This window comes from Psammomys obesus, unplaced genomic scaffold (genome assembly GCF_907164565.1).
Source record: "Psammomys obesus unplaced genomic scaffold, mPsaObe1.curated_primary_1811, whole genome shotgun sequence".
Classification (NCBI taxonomy): Eukaryota; Metazoa; Chordata; class Mammalia; order Rodentia; family Muridae; genus Psammomys; species Psammomys obesus.
In genome coordinates this window covers 5,643,582-5,657,282 of record NW_026592776.1, presented here as the reverse complement: position 1 = coordinate 5,657,282, position 13,701 = coordinate 5,643,582, and the positions used below count along the sequence as shown (strand labels likewise).

General features: G+C 39.4%; 1 protein-coding gene across 1 annotated transcript in view; it reads right to left on the bottom strand.

Annotated features, from left to right (window-relative positions):
* Pir (pirin) overlaps positions 1-13,701 on the bottom strand; it is a 106,045-nt gene extending 92,344 nt beyond the window's left edge. Inside the window, 2 exon segments of the mRNA XM_055615780.1 lie at positions 4,503-4,587; positions 13,606-13,701. Of these exon segments, the coding sequence (XP_055471755.1) occupies positions 4,503-4,587; positions 13,606-13,701 (181 nt within the window).

Below are 13,701 nucleotides of genomic sequence, written 5' to 3'. Positions count from 1 at the left end.
GCTGACCAAGCCCAGGAAGAGTAGGCTGTTTTGATGCTGTCCAGGGTCTGTGAAAACATCCGTGGCTGGGAGTGAAAGTTCAGGTCAGGCTTGACACAGTCTGCAAGGTTAGACTGGAGCACCTGTGGTTGCTGCTTTGGCTCTGTCATGGATGTAGGAAATACCCGGGTCTGGCAGGATACTGGAGCATATATATAGGCATAAAAACAAAGTTAAGTAGGTTATGGAAAAATTTCTTTAGGTGTATATTTTTTTTAGATATACATGTGAAACTTTTTGGGAGAGTGAACAGAGACGGAAGAAGAGACTTGAACATAGGAACCTCCATTTACCCAGGGGAACCTCCATTTACCCGATCGCTGACAGTAATTTAAAAGATTTTGCTTTGGATCTGTCATCTAAAGAAATTGAGGCCAAGTTTGGTTGCAGAATCATGTGAACCTGGAGGCCCCTAATGTGGACACTAGGTGTTCAAATCTAAAATTATTTAGAAGGCATCTTGGAGGACAGCCTAGGGACATGATGGAAGATACAATTTCCATGGATGAAGAGAGAAAAGTCATTTTTGCCAGTCTTTGGAGTGTCCCACAAAGTACAGAACCAGAGGTATGGGGGCACAAGCTGGCAAAGCAGGTCATCACAAGCAGTGAGTGCCAGGGACCACAGGGAAGACTCCCAGGAGACACAGCTCACCTAATACTAGGATTTTCCAAGGCACACCCAACATGCAAGAGGAAAGAAAAAGCCAGGAGAGATCAGACCATCTCACCAAAAAGAACAAGATTATTCACCTAAGGGAAGGCATCTGTGTGAGGATTGGTGAGAAGGACGTGTACCTCGTTCCCCAGTGAAACAGAGATACTGGTCAGTCTCTCAGACAAAGGAGAAAGTTTAAGCCAACCATGAAAAGGAACTCATCAATCTGCCAGTGTTGGATGTATGGATGTGGCGATTGGCCAATAAAGAGGAGTAACCAAAACCAGCAAAAGTGGGGGAGGAATCCCACCTTTTGAGATAAACAATAATTGCAGTACTTATCTGGAGCCCAAGTGACCTGAGAGATGGATTCGTGTGGATTTTCTGCAGCTTACAAGAATCTCTTTTAAGTTTTACAAAGGAGATAAAATTTTAGACATGTTAGCATCACCATTATAATATGCATTGAACTATACATTGTAGAAAAGGCAGTAGACATACAACTTTTTATTAACAGCATAAACATTGTTTTAAGGTGAGCTCTGCAAAGGCAGAGACCTTCCGTGAAGTAGAAGGGGCAAAACCTCACTTGACCTTAACTTTTAGAATGATTATACATTACCGAAAAGAGGCTTAACCAATTTTTAAGTTTGCATTTACCAACCTTAAAACACTTTCTTAGACCCTCAAACATTTATAACTTGCATTTACCAACCTTAGGTTTTTGTATCTAGTTATTTACCATGAGACATATGTGAGACTGCTATGAACATTTATTGTCCTTTAGTTAAAGGGATGGTAAAAGGTTACATCTGAGGCCTGTCTTTTGAGTCTGATAGCAAACAAGACTGTCTAGAACTAAGAATAACAACTCTGAATAAGGCTTAAGGCCTGGTCTCCTGCCTATGAAGAGAAATGAGAAGGCATCTGAAGTCTCCCAACACAGAAGTTGGCAATATGTCCGTGGGGCCAGAGTGTGAGGCCCAAACAGACCTGCCTGCAATGTTACCCTGGGCTGGGTGAGGGTGGTGGAGGTTGTTGAATCTAGAAGCCATTTTTTTCTTCCAGGCCAAGGATCTGGAAGGCTGAAAGTGTCTGTGGCTCTTGTGCTGGTTGAGCCTCCATGGCTGGGCATAGAGGACAAACCTGCATGGGAGCATTTTGACTTCTGAAGGCCAGTCTGTCAGTAGGCAACCATGGCTTGTTGAGGCAGCTGCAGGACCAGTGTCTCCTTTGGCTGCATTTGAAATAGTCACCTGGTGGAATTGACTTTTGGCTATACCCCGGAAGTATGGGGCATTGTAGACCTCTTGTTTTCTTTACGGGAATGCCAAAAGCCTCAGAGCAGCAGCCAAGGTCTGGAGCATAGTTTTTGTTGTAGATGAGTCTGTTGGGAAGGCTCCTCTCATTATTTTTACCAATTCCTATATGGTGACTCAAGGACCATCCTCAGCTGTTTGTTAAAGCTGGCAGTGAGACCATGTTTGCATCTGTAGGACTATAAATATATATTTTTGACTCGTTAGAAGACTTGATCATCTATGAGAGGACTGAATATTAACTTGCATTCATTAATCATCAAATATTAGGACTTAAGTTTTGTCCCTGTTAAGTTGGAGCCTTAAAAGCAATAAACATAGTCCATAGCTTATAAAAGTTTAAGGCTATACTATAGATTAATAATGTTATCATAGTTAGAAAATAAGGCCAAGCATATTTTAAACTTAATAGTGAAGATAAAGCACAATGACCAAGTTTTAACACAAATAAATAAATGCCTCAAAAATTAATAGATCTTACTTTAGAGTATTGGTAAAAACTTGCACGTAGTAACCCCTGGGTTATGAGTTTTAAAACCAACAATATAGAAGAACAATATAAAGCAATTTTAAAATTACATTTGAATATATTATATAAAACCCATTGGCTGGAAAGCCTAGTGGTGAATCCAGATCACAAGCAGCTTGCAGTGGGAAAAACAGCATTTATTAATGTAGTAACTGATAAAGACATAGGCAGTTAGACATATATTTTAAATTAGCTTAAATCTGAATAAATCTTTATAACCTTGAAATTTTAGCATTATATAAAAATTATTTTGAACCAGGGTATACACACACACACATAGCATGTTGTAAAAATATAACTTTAAATTTATATAAAAATCTATAACCATTTAAAATGAGACTTGTTGCTTTTAGTCTAAAAGGAGACAAAAATAAACAGTTATGACTAAGGAAGTCTTATAAATGTAAACCCAATGAGTAAATTATATAAAATGTTAGATAAGAATTTACAGCATTTATATATAGAGAGAGCAGAGTGTACAAAAATCAGGAAGAAAAGATTTTTAAAAGCTGGTGAGAGAATTAAAAATTAGTTTTTTGGGGTATTGGTTGGTTTAAAGTTTAAAGCACAAGCCTGAACAAAGGCCAGCCAGATGGAGACATCTCTAGCCACCTAGGGGAGGAACTAGCTTTATCGCATTCTTTTCCTGCCCACTAGAGATACAGTTGCTAGGAAACAGGCCTAGATGGCTAGGGTAGAACCATTTATGGACTTGACAAGTAAAATAAACCAATCATTTCAAAAGTCAATTTCCCTTACCCAATCATGTAATGCCAAGACATGTTATTCAATGCTTGCAGCTTTGCCCTTTAAAAACTTTGTTCCCCTAGACCTCCAGGCCGCACTCCTCCTCTTCATCAGGGAGGTTGCTGAGACCTGGGCTCAAGCTTGAGTTAAATAAACCCTCATGTGTTTTACAGCAGAGTGGATTCCTGTTGGTCTTTGGGGGTCTCACGAACTGGACATAACACTGGGAAGTAGGGGCTTAAAAGTCAGAAATATTTTGAGAGCCAGTTTAGAAGCGAGGCTTGGAGATTTGCAGAAGCGGGGGAGGGGTTAACTCATGGTTCTCCTCTATTTTAAAATCAACATGGCTGCTTGCCATGTGAGGTGCAGCCACCATGGCATAGTGAGACCAGGGTTGCAGAACCCAGGGCCTTGCTGATGGCTTAAGGGTCCCTGCCGGACAGCAGTTCTAAACTTTCTGTGTGTGGCATGGCTGATCGGGTGTTGGTGCAATTAAAAAACCCTGCTCCACATATAAGGACATAAGAGAGGCAGGAATTTAAAACCCTAATTCCTGGGGCCAGAGGCGGTGGCAAATTTTAAAGCCATTTGAGGGTAGTTTTGCAGGGTTTTTTCATTTGTTTGTTGTTTTTCCCTTCTGTGCTGTGAGGGAGGGTCTCAAGGCCTGGCTTACATAATAGTGAAGTCCAGCATGAGTGAGCTGAAAGAGCAGAGCAGATGAGGGGGTCTGCGAGAAAAAGTTCTGAGTGACAGATAAGTGTGGCAGCGTCAGTGGCAGATTAAGTGATCAAGAAAAGAGGAGGAGATGAGGGTGCAATAGAAAGATTTTTTTTTTGTGGGCAGGCAGGCATGTGAAGAGGGGTCCTGGCTTGTCTGAACATTGTTAGAAGAGGCCCTTCCAGGTTTCAGTACTAAATGTAGGGATTTAGATAAAAATGCCATGCATGCAACCAATCTTAAATCCAATGGGGTTTATTGGATGGAGATGGAGCTGGAAAGAGAGAGATGGAGGGGCACCCCGACAGAGGGAGGGGAGAGAAAACAAGAGAAGAGAAGAGGAAGAGAGAGGTGGGAGTGGCAGAAAGATGACTATGTACCTGGCCCAGATGTCGTTATAGGACATAAGTACTGACATAGGATGTTGTTAGGACCTTGAAGGTCCCTAAGGGAGGGCAGTTGAATTGCCTGCACAACATAATACTTTGTACTTACTCTTTCAAAACCTTGGTATGGAAATCCTCCTGGCCTTCCTCCCTTAAATTCATCAAACAGTTAAAATGGATCCAGATTTTTCAACTGTAATAATAAAAATTGACATGTTAGACATGGCTTTTAAGTCATACTATAGGGGCTACATACATAAACATATCTAACAAAATTCATTGAAGATTGTGCAGCCACTGTGCATTTCTAAAATGCAAATTATATTCAGGAAGAAACTATGCACCACTTGAGGACTCATTGATTACATTAGAATGGACACTGTAAGAAAAGAGCAAAGAGTGAAAAAACATTTCATGATTATCTACAATACAGTCAAGTAAGTCATGATCAGTCTGTAACAGATTCTTAGCCTCATGAGATAAAAGTTTATAATAAAATCAATAACTGCAAAGTGTTTATGAGTGCCCTCAAGGAAAACAACTTCGCACATATGAGAACAGGTGACATCAGGGAGTTGACTACCAGGGAAGCCACTCTTGAGCTGAGTCTTAAAGTGATGTTGGAGCTAATTGAGTGGAAAGGAGAGAAGGAGGAATGTTCCAGAAAGAAGAGGAGTAAAACAGATTGCTGTGCTTGACAAAGTCTCTGCCTATCACTCATTGGAATTTCAAGTGCACATAAAATTAAAATTTCCTGAATATTCTTACACAGAAACAGATATGTTTCAAACTTTTATTTAATAAGCTTTTAGTTTCTTCTATCAACTATAAGCTACTCATATGTATGTGCATATATATATATATATCAATTCTTGCTTTTTATTAATGGCTGAAACAGGAATGTCATCAGTGATACAAATCAAATGAAAAGAGTATGTAAATTTTACTATATTTCATTTAAAATTAATATTATACCTCTATAATAAACATAGAATTATGATGAGCAATGGGCAAGAATAGAGGTTAAAGTTTTTGGCTTAGTTCTCATTTTGTATCTCAGACTGGCATCAAGCTCTCAATACTCCTGCCTCCATATCCTAAGTGTTAGAATGAAAAGTATGCAATACCATTCCTAATTATAGTTCAAATCTTTTTTTTAGTTTTTTAATTAATTACAATATATTCAATTTGTATCCTAGCTGTAGCCCCCTCCATCTTCCCTTCTCAATCCCACTCTCTCTCTCTCATCTCCTCCCATGCCCCTCCCCCAGTCCACTCATAAGGGAGGTCCTCCTCCCCTTCCATCTGATCCTAGCCTATCAGGTCTCATCAGGACTGGATGCACTGTCTTCCTCTGTGGCCTGGTAAGGCTGCTCCCCACTCAGGGAAATGTGATCAAAGAGCCAGCCACTGAGTTGTTGTAAAGAGATGGTCCCTATTAACATAACTAGTGAACCTACTTGGAGACTGAGCTGCCAGGGGCTATATCTGTGTAGGGGTCCTAGGTTTTCTCCCTGCATGGTCCTTGTTTGGAGTATCAGTGGCAGAAAAGACCCCTTTGCCCAGCATTTTTGGTTCTGTTGCTCTCCTTGTGTAGCTCCTGTTCCCTCCAGGTCTTTCTATCTTTCCCCTTATCCAAAGGGGATAAAATCCCCTTTGGATCTTATCCTGAAGGTGATGGGTTATAGTTGGGAGTTGAGATAATTAGATTTTTAAAAAGTCATTCTATAGACAATGACAGATATTCAATATTCTGTGCAGGAGCAAGGGCCAGAAATAAGATAGTAGACACCCTTCATAAGATTAAGGAGCTGCCCTTCCATTTCTAGTTTATTAAGTTTATCAATGGATTTTGAATTCAGTTGAGCTAATTGTGTCTCTTTTTCTCCTTTGTCTCTTAATATGGATGAAGATGAAATAAATATTTATTGCTTGTGGTGCCAAAAAGATTCACATAGGCAAATTAACTGCTCTCAAATAAAGTGTGAAGACAAAATGTTCCCTCTTTTCAGTCTACCTTTGTCACTATCAGCCACCAACAGAATAGTATTTATTCACTGCTACTGCTCTGGAATGAAAAATCTCAAAATATGGAGGCAACTTTGGGCATTGGGTAATAAGTTCAAGGCTAGAAAGCTTTTGAGATTCATCCTAGACAAAAACAAAGCTACACTATTGTCATTAGAGTGTGAAATTTGGAGGGCCAAAAGGAATGGAGGAAAGCCACAGACAGCAGCCCAGTCCTCTTAAACACTAGAAGAACAATCCCGAATGAAATGTTAGAAGTAACAAGCACACATTATTTCTCAGAAAGAAATGAAGCACACACTGGAAGCTGGAGGAAAGGTGATCCTGGTTACAAAGCAAAGAACGTGACTGAATTATGTTCTTCTCCTTGTGTTTAATGGCTAGCCAAAACTTCAAGTAATGAAGTTAGATATTTAACTTAGATAAAGGTATTTTAAAGAAAGCACTGGAGGTGTGACATGGTTCCCTCTGACCATGTGTAGCAGAATGTAAGAAGAGAGAAATAATACACAGAATGGTTAGTAGTTTTAGTCCCCAATTCAATCACATCTCTTTTCCTTTCTTTCTTTCTTTCTTTCTTTCTTTCTTTCTTTCTTTCTTTCTTTCTTTCTTTCTTTCTTTCTTTCTTTTTTCTTTCTTCTTCTTCTTTTGTTTTTGTTTTTGTTGTTGTTATTTTGTTTTTCAAGACAGGGTTCTCTGTGTAGCTTTGGCTGTTCTGGACTCACTTTGTAGACCAAGCTGGCCTCAAACTCACAGAGATCTACCTAGTCTGCCTCCCCGAGTGCTGGAATCTAAGGCATGTGCCACCACATCTGGCTTCCTATATGTTTCTTTTCTTTCAAACACTTCCAAATAAATTTGAAAGGTTTGGAAAATATTCAGCCATCTTGTAAAGAATGAGAAGGAATGTCATCAAGATTGTGGCCAAATAGCTATTTGAAAAAGAGCCATCTAAACAGAATACAGGAACTACTGCCCAAAACAATAGAACAATTGGTCCTTTGTCTTTATCTTAGTTCACTCAAGGTGCTTTCACAAAATGTCATAAAGTGAGTACCTTCAAAGTAACAAATGTAAAATATATTTCTTATGGTGCTGGAAGCTCAGAGGTCCAAGATTAAGATGGCAGCAGCGTTAATGTCTAATAAAATCTACTTTCTGATTCATAAGCAATACCTTCTAGCTGTCTTTACATGATGGCAAGGTCCAGTTAACTCTCTGTGATCCTCAATTAAAGGATATTAATGCCAGATGTGCATATTTCAGCCTCATGACATAACTTCTAAAGACACTGCCTGCTAATACCATCAATTTGAAGGCTAGAATCTCAAACTTGGATTTGGGGAAGGACACATACATTTAAACTGTATCAGTATATTTCTTGATTCATTGCACATTGGCTTCATCCAGTCACCAATCTATGCCATATGAACACACCCAACTTGGTATAAGTAAAGGCTACAGAATCCAGGTAGCTGATCAAGAGTCACAGAGATGAACTGTTCAACTGGCCAGAAGACAAGAGTCATGAATAAGAAATGCTCCAATAAACAAGAGTATATTGTATTAGACTGTTGTCCTGAAGTGCTACTTGCAGCAGGGCTGAAAATCAGTTCTTACCCATCTCCAAGCATTTATCATGATGTGTGCAACATGTTCAACAAACGTGGTCCATGTGTCCACAAGAACAGACTTCTGTGAGAACTCTGATTTTCTAAAATGTTTTTTAAGTCCCCAATTCAATCACAGCTCTCTTTTCCTACGTGTTTCTTTTCCTTCAAACACTTCCAAATCTGTTAGCTGCCAAATTTAACTGGCAGCTTCCAAGATTGTTCTTTCAACATCCTCAGAACTCCAAACAAAAACCTGTGGCCACCAACCCTCTAGCCTGTAGCAACCACGTAATAAATCTCCAACAGGCCAGCAGGTTTGGGAAGTCAGGAAATACTGGAAGTGCCTATCAGAAATGCGGGCCTTTGGAGATAGGACTGATTCTTTTCAAATGACCCTCTGTCGAGTCCAGAATAATTCTAATTATGCTGAGTGCAGTCCATAAACTCTGTTACTTTTGTTAGATTCTTTAGCCTCTTGTAGCTTGGTTCTATGACTGAATCTGGCTAACACATGGCAATCCCAGAGTGGAACCTAGGGAGCTATCCTTATCAAATGAGGATGAACAGTTAATATCTGTCCTTTTGTTTTTTGTTCTCTTCAGAGGGCAGGTGGTGGTTGTTATTGCCTTATCAAACATCTATTTGATAATATCAAGGAATTCTTTGAATATTGCAATATGATAACAGGGCTATAATTACATTTTATCATCCTCTCTTCTTGTATCATCTCCCTCCACATCTTTATATTAATTTGTTAGCAGGCAAAGAGAAAATTTTCACTGTGTTATTTTCATGTATCAGGACCCGGAACATTCATTGTACTACTTTTTTTAGTTTTCTTTGTTTTAAGTTATTCTCTTAAGTAATTAAATAACCTAAAGAGAATCACATTCTACTAAACAGTATCTGGTAGAATCAGGCAGCATAAAGACGTGTACAGATGAATGATGGGTTTCTCTCCTTCTGGGAGCACAGAGGAACCACCTCCCACCAACTTACTACTTAGTCATTCCAACTCCGAAACTATCTAGCCTGGTGCATGGATAACGGTATTGAAATATACAAGCCAGCCCTAGCCTATCTCGTCTTTGTTGCTAATCATGGAAAGGCTCATTGTAAGTTCCTCTTCAACTTCCGCATTTGCATTGGTAGGAAGAAAAAAACAAAAACCTTGTGGCAGTTACTAAAGTGCAGCACATTTGCAGCTTCAATGCAAAAATAGCTTTGTAACTCAAACTTTCTAGTTCTTCTTTGGTGCATAAACTTTGAACAGTAACCTATTTAATGTAGGCAAATGCCTTCATTCTCTGCTGGTGGGGATGGAGGGGTCTATTTTTCTGTAGAGTGTGGAAATATCTTAACAACATCAACAGTCAAAATTAGGACCTTGAGCATGAGAATGATGGTAGGCTTACAGTGAAAAGGTGAGTAATTTTTAAAGTGATGTGTATGAGGAATTTATAATAACACAGAAATCTCCTGTATCGTCATGTTAAGTGAAAAACTTCAGGACACAAAACTGTAACTTCTATGTAATCCTCATTGATGTAGAACAATGGTTCTTAACCTGTGAGTCAGGACCCCCTTAGCAAACTATCTCCAAAAATATTTATGTTTCAATTCATAACAGTATGAAAATTAGTTATGAAACAGCAACAAAAATAATTTTATGGTTGAAATCATCACAACATGAGGAACTGTATTAAAGGGTCACAACATTAGGAAGGTTGAGAACCACTGAGGTAGACAGAACACACTTGTTTGTAAACACCTTCATTCTCATTTGTAATTAAATAAAGTTGATGACATTCAGAATTATTCCTCTTTCTTCCATTAGGGTTACAGAATACCTGTGACACAGGAGACCTGAATTTAAATACCATATCAGGGTCTTGAACAATGTACGTTTCAGTCAAGCATTGTTATATAGGATAAAGTATAAAATTTAAAGATGTAAAATTGTATTGGGGGAAAATTACATCTTTGCTTCCACTAACTCGTAATTTTTTTCTGAAATTTTATCATAGTAAAATATACATCAAATGAAATTTATCATTTTGGAAGGTTTTTTATTATTTTTTTAATTTTATTTTTTTCTTATCAGTTACATTTTATTAACTTCTGTATCCCAGCCGTGTCCCGATCCCTCATTTCCTTCCAGTCCCTCCCTCCCTCCCTCATCCCCACCGTGCCCCTTGCCAAGTCCACTGATAGGGGGGACCTCCTCCCCATTCATCTGATCCTGTTTTATCAGGTATCTTCAGGACTGGCTGTGAAGCCCTCCTCTGTGGCCTAACAGGACTGCTCCTCCCTTGGGGGGTGGGGAGGCCAAAGAGCCAGTCATTGAGTTCCTGTTAGAAATAGTCCTTGTGGTTTTTTATTATTTTAAAAAACTATTTGTATATGTCTCTGTCTGTGTCTGTGTCAGAGTATGTGCATTTAAATGAAGGTGCCCTCAGAGGCAAGAGGCCTCAGATCCCCCTGGAGCTGGAGTTAGAGGTAGGTGTAAGTCACCAGATACGGGTATTAACAGTAAAACTCAGCTCATCTCCAAAAGTAGTACACTCCTAACACTAAGCTATCTCCCTAGCCACAAGATTTAGCATTTTCACAACTTGAAGAACACAGTTCTATCCTCTCCAGTTCTCTCTATCACTCCCTTCTTTCATAAGATTCCCTGCACTCTGCACAAAATTTCGCTATAAGTCTCAGCATCTGCTTTGATACCCTGCTGGGTAGAGCCTTTCAGAGGTCTTCTGTGGTAGGCTCCTGTCCTGTTCCCTGTTTTCTCCCTCTTCTGATGTCCATCCTCTTTGCCTTTCTCAGTGAGGACTGAGCATCTTACCCAGGGTCCTTCTTGATTAGTTTCTTTAGGTGAACAGATTTTAGTATGTTTATCCGAAAGACCTGGAGGGGACAGGAGCTCCACAAGGAGAACAACAGAACCAAGAAATCTGGGCCCAGGGGTCGTTTCTGAGACTGAAACTCCAACCAAGAACCACACATGGAGATAACCTAGAATCCCTGCACAGATGTAGTCTATAGCAGCTTAGTATCCAAGGGAAACAGGGACTGTCTCTGACATCAACTCAGTGGCTGGCTCTTTGACCTCCTCCCCCTGAAGGGGGGGGCAGCCTTACCAGGCCACAGAGGATGAGACATGATAGGCTAGGGTCAGAGGGAAGGGGAGGAGAACCTCTCTTATTAGTGGTCTTGGGGAGAAGTATGGGAGGAGATGAGGGAATGTGGAATTGTGAGGGAAAGATGGAAGGGGCTACAGCTGGTATACAAAGTGAATAAACTGTAATTAAAATAAAAAAATAAAAAAGAACAGTTTTGTTCTACAACTATCACTGTCATCTCCAGACTGAAATTCAGTATCTTTAATTTTGAGTAAACTCAGTCAATTAAAATAAATTACTAGTAATTGTGATTCTGGCACCAATAGAAAACAAATATTTTTCATAATGTATTGTATCTATGAATAGGTATGTAAAAATATTGTTCACATTTGAAATGAGATGCATCACTCAAGACCTTTTCATTTAATATAAAAATACTAGATGACTAGCTCATTTCCAAAATAAAAAGTATTCCATCATGTTATAGTGTAAAAATGTTCCTTGGAAATTCACCTGTTCTGTTTTATTTACTTCAAAACACTGTTTTACAAAGGAATTGACAGGTTTCACTAGACCACCAAAGAAGGTCACAGGATTTCAAAAAAAAGTGAAGACATTCTCATCGGATAGATATGTTCTTGATAGATGGACTAATTAAAGTCATAGCTACCCTCAATACACAGTAACAGCTTACTAACAGGTGTCTATGAGGTCTCAGAACTTTGCTTTTCTGTTGATGATGACATCTTATCAAACGTGGCACCGTGTTCATCTGGCCCTATGCGTTTAGCTATTAAGATAAACCTATCTGTGTATTTTCTTTGACAAATGGTACATTTTGGATTTCAGGAGCTATATATGAATGAGTTAGTGTTGGAAAGAGAAATGGTAAAAGCACCAAACAGAAGAAAGAAGACTGACAGGGCTGATGAGGGAGAAGTGTTTGCTACCTTATTACAATGGCCAATCAACACCAGATAGGTAAAATAAGACAGGCGTAGAAAGAGAAATACTGTATACCTTCAGTTGTATGTGGAATCTAAACAAACAGAAACACAGACCGAAATGGTGACCCTAGAGACTGAAGTGAGGTGATGGAGAGACCTAGGATAAGTTCAAGAAATCAGTAGCACTGATCACTGTAAGATGATGATGTATATAGTTGAAATGTGCTAAGACTAGTTTTTAAAATTATGATCTAAAGTAATCCAGATGTTGATTCACTACCTTTGACCATTCATTGGCCTATGCAAATACAAAACATCCTGTTATGCACAATACACACAGTTTTTCAATTAGATTTTCAAAATTTAAAACACCAAACCCATCAACAATGTAGGGCAACAGTCATTGAAGAAAGCCAAGGAATTTCACACCCTACAAGCAAAGGTGAGCCTGGCAATCCCAAATATTCAGGAGGCTAAAGCAGAAGGATTTAATTTCAGGGCCAGCCTAAGCAATCCTCTCATTGCCCAAAAGGAGGGGCATGGGTACAACTCAGTGATGGAATGCTTGCCTAGCATGTGCAAGGGCTTCCGTATGTTCAATCTCTAGTCCTAAAAAAATAAACTGATGAGCAAAATAATTCCATAAATATTTTTCAGACACACCTTTTTTAAAATAAAAAAAAAATAGACAAAGTAACCTGTACAGAATTAGAGGCAATGAGGCAGTATGAAAATCCTAGAGTAGAGTTTGAGAGCTACTAATCTGTCCTACTTCTACCCCTGAAATGAATTTCTTCTCTTAGTCACAACATTTAATGTGGGATGGCACTGGGTATGTTATAACCTTTTGCTGTGACCACTATTTGACACCTTTCTGTGCATCTCATGTTTTCCTTACTATTCAAACAAACAAGCAAACAAACAAACAAACAAACACTTCTCTAATGTTGAAAAACATCTAGAGGCACATTCTCTGAGTTTCACTGTGCTTCTGTCCCACAGCAGAGGTCTACAGATCTGGATCTCAGTGCACAAATATAAATCCTTTATGCAGTATGATTAGCCTGGAACCTGATACAGAAAGAGCCAATCAGATTGTTTTCCCTAGGAATCGGAAGCTGAAACCCAGTCACTTGTTCTTTGAAGTATGCGCATGTAAGCAAGGGTGGAAAAGCTACATTTAGAGATATGCATGCTGAGGCAGACAGCTTAGCATGCTTCTCAACTCAAGGCAGTACATGGCTCTGCAGAGAAAGCCAGACATATCTCCCAGAGTTCAGCTGCACCTGCTACTCAGAACCTCTTTATTCACATTCCAGAGGCCTCTTTAGGCTGGGATTCATCCACATGTGGCCCCAATTGTGGACGCTCATGTTTCTCTCTCTCTGGAACCCCACAGGAAAGCTCATGACCATCTTGGCCTTCTCTTCTCAAATCCTCTTCAATATCTCATCAGCCCCTTTAAAAAGGAAAGCATGAAGAACTCATCCAGCCAGCATACCTCAGGTCTGCCAATGCTTCTGAGGACCCAAGCTCTAACCTCCTCTGGCTACTCCCGGCTCAGCACTGAGAGAGTAACCTTCTTAGAGGATGCCAT